The 8723-nt window shown below is 38.2% G+C and overlaps 1 protein-coding gene across 1 annotated transcript; it reads right to left on the bottom strand.

The window, feature by feature from the left end:
* Positions 1-1732: 1732 nt before the first annotated feature.
* LOC131927957 (high affinity copper uptake protein 1-like) lies at positions 1733-7334 on the bottom strand. Its single transcript, XM_059283839.1, has 4 exons — positions 7197-7334; positions 5435-5510; positions 4144-4339; positions 1733-2479 (listed from the first exon to the last, which is right to left on the bottom strand). Exons 1-4 carry the CDS (start codon positions 7311-7313, stop codon positions 2281-2283), a joined length of 588 nt encoding a protein of 195 aa, XP_059139822.1. The 5' UTR covers positions 7314-7334; the 3' UTR covers positions 1733-2280.
* Positions 7335-8723: the final 1389 nt, after the last annotated feature.

Genomic DNA, 8723 nt, shown 5'->3' on the forward strand with positions numbered 1-8723 from the left:
TAATTGGATTCATCGCTCGTGTTTTTACAACCCCCACCCCCATCCCATGGCTTCCCACTGCCTACAACAAAGAATATCCCCCCCCCTCCCCCCCACAGAGACACAATCTCATTGTATCCAACCAGCTTAGCAGCAGTGACGCGTTGCTAGGTACAAAAAAAAACCTGTTATTTGGAAATGGAGGATGCCCTCTAATTATTTTCTATTCAACAAACTAAGTTATCTTTGTCCAGTGACGTCATACCACGTCAACGCCCTCCCCTCAATTGTATTGAATTCAACGGGTTGATTTTAACAACGACTTCAACTGGTTAATTTTAACAACGAGTTCATCTGTAGACGTGTAGTACATCTTACCCTACTTCCCATGGTTTAACACACGTCAATGTACTTTTAATGTCATCAACGTATTTTCTTTATCATCGTGTCAACGTGCTCTAGTTCAGCCATTTGTTCACTATCAACTTGTACAGTCTAAATTTTAAATCACACGGGCGTCGATGTGTGAGATAAAGACATGATACCAGGTCTTCTTGTAGTGTTTATTACGGCATCGGTCTTTGTCTGGTTCTTGATCGTAAGGTGACTGGACATAGACTGACACATGGACATTAGACTGACTGGACATTAGACTGACTGGACATTAGAAGGTTACATTCACATATGACTGACACCTTAACATTTGACTTATACCTTAACATTAGACTGACACATGGACATAAGAAGGTTACATTGACATGTGGATGACACCTTAACATCTGACTGACACCTTGACTGACACCCGGACCTTAGATTGGCATCCGGGGCAGTATCTGATTACTTTACGCAGCAGTTAAGGAAAAAAGGCTAAAGCATCTTTCCCTCTAATGTTTTTGTAAATATTATATTTCCTTTATCAACTTTGCACCCCTCCCATTTGTATATAGTTATTCAAGTTGGTACCTCCCCCCTTTCCACGTTGGAAAGGTAGGTGGCGCTTTTTACCAGTAACTATTCTATAACAGCCTAATGCGTTTCTTAAGTCAGGTTGCAATCTATTTTCTCGACTTTGTTTATAACCCTACCCAGGATAAGCTTTTTTTATTTATCTATCTGACCTTCCCACTCACCCTCCCCGAACTTTCAAATATAACTTGCTCAAGTACTTAAGTTGTGTCAGTGTTAAAATATATTTTTTACCTCTACACACCCCTTACAAAAATATTACTTTAAAAAATATGAATAACGCAGTAGCGTAGCGAGGGGGGTGGGGGACGACATATGTCCCCGGGCACCGACCGTAGGGGGCGCCAAAATGGGTTGGAAAAATAAACTGAAAGGTTGAGGGGGGTGCAAATCAAAAGTTTGGGGGGGGGGGTGTGCAAATCGAAATCTTGAGGGGGGGGGGGGTGCAAATGGAAAGTTTGAGGGGGGGGGTGCAAATCGAAAAGTTTGTCCCCGGGCGCCGGGAAGGGTCGCTACGCCTCTGGAATAATGCTAGGCCAAATGATGTTTTTTATAGAAGTAAAGAGGGTCTTCTTAAAAAAAAAAATTCTTAAAATCCAAACAATTCTTAAAAAAAAATTAGTGAAGACTTAAAATGGTTAGTAATGTGATTTATTGTTTTTTATACAGTCAAATATACAGTCAAAGGTATTTAAAACAATACTGTACAAGTCTAATGTTCTATGTAGGCCTTATGTGAACACCAGGTTTGCGAGCATTACGCCTACAGGAAGATCTAGTTTTAAAAAAAAAATCTCGAAAATATTTTTAAAAAAAACTTTCACTGAAATCTGTACACATTGCTGACATTGTTATAGGCAGAATTATTGTGAGGTGTGTTGAAGACAGCAGACGGTAAACGGTTATCTGCCCTTCTAGAGTATTAGTGTTTATTTACAAAACAAAAATACGACTTAAAATGGGTAATTAAAGGAAAACGGATTTTATAATAGCATAAACAAAGATAACAAAATTATAAATCGTAACTTCTAATATAGATTTATTTTTCCTTTATGTATAATCTACACAAAAATGTAGGCAAATTCTTCTAACATCCGCTTTATGACTTTTTCGTCAGTAATTATTTTTAATTTTAAAATTGTACAACAGAATGAATCAGTGTTAAAGCTTAACATTCATTTCCCATCAATTTTAAGTTTTATTTATTTACCACACGTTACCCCATCATTCTTTTAAATAACATAAACCAAAACGTTTTTTTCAACATTAATTCATAAACAAATATTCAAACTGAGATACTTTAACTTTAAAGGATCAACTTCCGTTCTTTGAACGTCAACAGCAATGCTCGTTGGATTCACTGTCCCTCCGCTTCCAGCCGAAGATGAAGTACCCGGTCCCTGCTCCCAGAAACACGGCCAGACAGAGCCAGACGTTGAAGGTCATGACGATGAGCATGAGGCAGTAGGAGACGAAGATCTGGATGATGTGGAGGAACGTCTGCAGGAAGTGACCCCAGTCACAGAATCGGCGTCTGGGGATCGAAATCATACTGGGCGTAACAACGGTTTTATCAGAGGCGTAGCGAGGGGAAGGGGCGGACCGCACCGGGTGACACCACTTAGGGGGGGGGGGGGGGTGACACCAATGCAAAAAATAGTAAAATATATAGAGAAAAATTTGAGGGGGGTGCAAATCGAAAGTTTGAGGATGGGGGGGGGTGCAAATCGAAATTTCGAGGGGGGGGGGGGTGTAATTCGAAAATTGAAAGTTTGTCCCCGGGAAGAGTCGCTACGCCCTTGGAGGTGGGGGGGGGGGGGGGGTGATACCATTAAGTGCCGCACCGGGTGACACCCGACCTCACTACGCCACTGGGTTTTATACAAGTATCAAAATGTGAGGCATTACTTTATCAAAATTTTTTTTTTTTTTTTTTTTTTTACAAATTTCACTGTCGTCTGCAAATCAAACGTATATTAACCAGCGATATGAATATAATAATAAAAAGTTGTTTTTTTCTACAGCAAATGCATTTTGGATCTTTTTGTAGAGATTTATTTTACCAATTTTTTTTTTTTTTTTTTGTGAGAAGGCACCACTACCAAAGTACCAAAACCATCATAGTTAGCCAAATTTTTAATTAAATCTGGATATTTTTAACAAAAAAAAAAAAAAAAAAAAAAACAGCGTCAGATTGGGCAATAGAAAGGAGTAGGTGAACTGAATAATACTGAGTTAGGTACCCATCAGAGCTGGGTGGGCTCAGATACGTGGTGCTGATAAGAATATGGATTCGAACTCGAATCATTCAGGTTAGCAGTCCAACGCTTTACCGCTAGGCCATGCCTATGGCGTGGAGTGGTTGCACCAAATGTAGTTATAAAACTGCAAGTCGTTTATCCAGATGAATAAATAAATGAAGTAAACTGACCCCAGAACTCGAGGTATGACGGGTGACAGCGTGAGAAAAAAATGAAAAAACTTTGAATACTTATCGTAACCAAATCTTACAGATGTCGTAGTATGAAATTTATACATGTAAGGAATAGGTCTACTGTCGTCGGCACAAAAGATAAGTACTCCATTGATAAAAATAATATAATTATTTTTGTATCCAACTCAACAAAAATTTGAAAAAGTCCGTGAACATAAAATGTTACATTTTTACTGGTTTTTTTAATGTGAATCATATTTTAAAATCAAAACTTTTCTTTCATGTATGCAGACTGGTTTTGGGAGGGTGTGGTCGAATAGCAGAGCGCTCAACAGCTAAACTGAAAGTCTAGAGTTCAGATCTCGGACTCAAGTCTGTAGGACGTACCCGATGGGTACCTGATTCACGATAGGTAAAGGCGGCTGGGCATAAGCCGTGGACAAGAGACAGGTGAACTCTACTTCATCTACCCTATGGTTCATCTCGCCCAAAAAGGCGATAATTCATGCATGCTGGTTGTAAAAATATTTTTAACCGCTGTTGTCTGTAATTATCCTAACAAGTAGAGGCGTAACAAGGGGGGGGGGTACATATGTCCACGGGCGCCGACCCTGGGGGCGCCAAAATGGGTTGGAAAAAAAAATTAAAAGCTCATTTTAGCTGCAGTTTTGCATTATAAATATTTAAAAAAATTGAAAGTTTGTCCCCGGGCGCCGGGAAGGGTTGCTACGCCTCTGCTAACAAGGTCATTATAAAATAGCTACCTAGAAGACAAGGAGCTTTTTGACGAGCCTGACTTTTCATCGTTGGACTTGGAAGGATCATCGAAACTTTGGTTGATGATGCCCTTTCTGCTGGCAAAGTTTTTGTCCCTGTTTTGGTAGAGCAGCTCGCGCACAAACTTGATCCCCTCGTAAAAAATGGCGATGGCCCAAACAATAAAGCACGCGCCGATCATCGCTGGGACATTTAAAAAACAAAAATTTGGTAAAAGCCAGGGAACAAAGTGTCTTTTACTGGAGAGTTAACTAAAGTTGATATTTTAATACATGTAAAACAATGCGCATTTTCAAACGTAGGACATAAATCAAATCTATAATATTAGAATTCAAGGGGTTGTCCATAAATGACGTCATAAGAAGGGGTTTCGGATTTTACAGACGATGTGTCGCATGGGAAAGGGGGGGGGGTATGAAAGTGTGACGACAACCTTTTGAGTTTTAGAATTGTATGTTTGAAACTGACTTTAAGCCGTTATTTCGCTTTTTTTAATAAGCTGTTGTTTTGTTAATTGTAAGATAGATTTTTACACCCAATATTGACCGAGCTCAGTGAATATTTTAGAAAGAAATTTTTAAAAACTGAAATTTCAATTTTGAATGGAGTTGGTAATTATAACGTTATTTTAGGGTTGGGTTCTGTCGTTTTGTGATGATGTGTGACAATGAGGTGTGGGGTAAAAATTGACAAAAACGACACTTTTGGATGCTCCCCCCCTCCCCCAATCACGTTTTATAATAATAATTTGGAGGGGTTGTTTTTAAATACTAGAACCGTGGGCTAGACAAAGACATACAGAGTCACAATTTTTCGATACGTCAACTTCTTTGATTATTACAATTACTCTTGGCAAAATGATAACTAATAAATCTTGGGGATGTGGGGGGGGGGGGGGGGTCCCTCCTTCAATCAATGAACGTCGGTTTTTTTTATTCATATAAAAATGTGGCCCAGTCATCCAGTCTTCTATGGTTTTCAATGGGAAGGGGGTCGAGTCAATCATTGTTTGATGTGGAAGGGGGGTTGATTGCGAGTAATAATTATATTCTAGTAGTGTATATTGATGCGAAATATAACTTAATAACGAACAAGGTTTTATTTCAATTGAAAACAAAAGGAGAATGTAAATTTCTTTTCTTAAACAGTAAAAATCAGAGCCAGGAATATATTTTACAGCAATACATTTTATGACTTAATATAACAGAAAAAAAGTCATATTATACAGCAATAAATGACTAAATAAAACAAACAATAAAAACAGAAGTAGATACGCACCTCCTACTGACAAAGTTCTGGTCTGGAAAAACAGGACGTACTCCTGATAGCCGAGATGGTAGTACGACTTCATCATCTGAAATACACGGCATGAATCGTTTAAAGATCTAACACTATACACTAGCAGTACTACGGTAGTTGTTGAATGTTAATGCTAGTGGCGTAGGCAGGGGGGGGTTAGGGGGGGTCAAACCCCCCCATAGACCCCTCGGTATATATATAAAAAGTATGAGGGGGATGCAAATCGAAAGTTTGAGGGGGGGGGGGTGCAAATCGAAAGTTTGTCCCCGGGTAAAAATTGGACCCCCCCCCCTTGAGACGATCCTGGCTACGCCACTGGTTAATGCTGAATAGAATGTTAGCAGTACTACGGTAGTTGTTGAATGTTAATGCTGAATGGAACACTAGCAGTACTACAGTAGTTGTCTCGAGTTCGAATCCGGGTTCAAGTCAGTAGACCGTCCCTGAGTCCACCCAACTCTGATGGGTACCTAACTCACGTTAGGGAAAGTAAAGGCGGCTGGGCATAGCGCTGACCACACTATCTCTTCATATGCCGAGGTCACAGAAACAAGTGAACTCTACTTCACTTGCCCCATAGACCGTCAGGTTTGAAAGGGAAACTTTACTTTAAACTTTATGGTAGTTGTTGAATGTTAATGTTGAATGGAATCCTAGCAGTACTACAGTAGTTCTTGAATGTGAATGCTGAATGGAATACTAGTTACTATCAGCTACAGGTATTTCCTGAATATAAAAACCGAAAATTGAATACGATTTGCTGTGAACACTGAATTATTCCATACATATTATTATTAAAGAAGAAAAATGTTGTTGAAATTTGCCATATCCTCTAATTCTGTTGAAATTCAAAACTACAATGTTGGTTCTAAACATGTTAATTTGGTGATCAACACAGTAGACATATTTAAACAGACTTTAGTTTACATCCTGTTGACACCCCGACTAATATTCCATGGTAGGGCCTACGTGTAATCTCCTCAACCTGAAGTCGTTCCAGACTAATTTAGTTTGTCCGTGGGTTGTAACCCCCCCCCCCTGTTACACCCTTCCCTCCCCCCCTCCCTTCCTCACTGCCGTGTGTCCCAATTGTCCTACTTCTACACAGTGGTAGGGGCCGAGGATGAATCTGTCTTTAATTTTCCAAACATATTTAATATTTTCCTAAATTATGCTAATGATTCATAATTTAATTTTGTACAATTAAATTTCCATGATTAAAGCGACTAGATATCTATCTCGTTTGTTTATTTATAAGAGGTCTTTAACAAAATCACACACAATTCGTGATTATTTTACTTAGACTGTACACGCTATTCCTTTAAGTCGGCCTGTTAAGAATAATCCCTATAATATGCTAGTGAGTATTTACGTTTAATAACGTTTTTAATATAAAAATCGGTCTGTAAAGATTAACCCTTGATTAGCTAGTGGGGGTCTATCTGATTACTATGGCTTCATTTAATTAATGTGTATATAATAGAGAGGGAGATGGAGAAAGATAAATACGCACACTACCCATTCATACACAAAAACACATATACTCACACACTAACACAAACACATACCAATACAAACACTAACATAAATGTATACACATACATACACTAACATAAACACATAGATGCACACACTAACACAAACACATTAAAAAACACACCCTAACACTAACACAAACACACTAACACAAACACACTAACACTCACATAAAGTCAGAGAGAAAAAAAGTGTATCCACTTACGTCATTCATATATCCCATATCCATCCCAGCCATATTATCCATGTTATCCGTGCTCGCTGTTGTCGCCGCCCCAGACCCCATATTCATCCCAGGCATATCCATCATATTCATATCCATTTTTGTCCGTTTCAATCCAAAAATGTCTGCTGTGGACACAAAATGCAAGTCATTTTAAATGTTTAAAAATCTGATCCGTAAACAGATACATGCTTTTATTCTTTGAAAAACACAGGTACCGGATATATATTTTAATTTTAAGTCTAATTTTGTTTACGGATTATTCTCATGCAGGGGCGTAGCAAGGGGGGGGGGGGCGGGGGGTGCGGACCGCACCGGGTGACACCATTTAGGGGGTGACACCAAGGCAAAAAATAGCAAAATATATAGAGAAAAACTTGAGGGGGGTGTGCAAATCGAAAGTTTGAGGGGGGGGGTGCAAATCGAAAACTTGAAAGTTTGTCCCCGGGAAGGGTCGCAACGCCTCTGTGGGGGTGACACCATTAAGTGCCGCACCGGGTGACACCCGACCTCGCTACGCCACTGTTCTCATGTTTAAGGATATGATTAAGTTTAGAATTAAAGGAGGGGTTGCTTCCATATTCCAGATTATACGAGTGGAGTTTATGATTTCATGTATTAAGGATGAGCATTATATTTCAGTATGTATTCGTACCTATTCGTAAAGCTAGGATCAAAGCAATATTACACCACTGCAGTGTGAAGTGATAGATGAAGCTCGTGATTTCTATCACAAATGTAAAATCTGTAGAACAATATGGTTCAGTAACTCTCACATCAGTTAAATGTTACACTGGGATATATTCCTGAAGTCTTTACGAATCTTTTAATTAATAATACATTAATAAAGATATTAAGAGAAATAATAAATTTACATTTTCATGAAGTAGAAAAATATTTGGTATTACAAATATATTGGAAAATATGAGATATTAGTAAATATTAGAAATACATTAGCAGATAATAAAAATACAAAAAGGTCTTAGAAACGTGGATACAAGTGAGACAGGCTTTTGACATATGCAGAGAAAGTCGAAAAATTGAAAATGACAAAAAATTGATAAGAAGAAAACAGAAGATGCTTTTCGGAGAAGATAAATATATCTATAAATAGATCTCTTGGAGTAGTGTGGTCTCGTTCCCAGCACTTCAAGGAAGTAAAAAATGGACGAATGGGACAAGATCTGATATGTTTGAAATCAAACCTTTAGTAGACTTAATGGAATATAAATTAATACTTAACTGAGACAGGTATTCATACCTTTCGTATCTAGTAAACATGTCTACTTATACATTTGTTTCACTTAGTTAATTGTTAAAATTGGAGCCTAGAAAAAGCATTTTCAAATTGTATTTCTTAAGTTCTATTCAAATACCATGATGTACGAACTCGATCAGTGTGTATAGACCAGATCATTATGTACTTTTATTACACAGAAAAGCAAGAATAAGAAAAATAACCATATTACGTTGTAATTCTGAAATCCTCGAAGCTCAAGATAATGTTAT

Source organism: Physella acuta, unplaced genomic scaffold (assembly GCF_028476545.2).
Source record: "Physella acuta isolate Inbredline_101_S28 unplaced genomic scaffold, ASM2847654v3 ptg001451l, whole genome shotgun sequence".
Taxonomy (NCBI): Eukaryota; Metazoa; Mollusca; class Gastropoda; family Physidae; genus Physella; species Physella acuta.

Excerpts from the sequence above, each read along its gene's own strand:
- LOC131927957 (XM_059283839.1), bottom strand. The coding sequence starts at position 7,313 with ATGGATATGAATATGATGGATATGCCTGGGATGAATATGGGGTCTGGG. Across the intron at positions 5,511-7,196 it reads ATATGGGATATATGAATGAC|ATGATGAAGTCGTACTACCA; the intron begins GTAAGTGGATAC and ends CGTGTATTTCAG. Across the intron at positions 4,340-5,434 it reads CAGAACTTTGTCAGTAGGAG|CGATGATCGGCGCGTGCTTT; the intron begins GTGCGTATCTAC and ends TAAATGTCCCAG.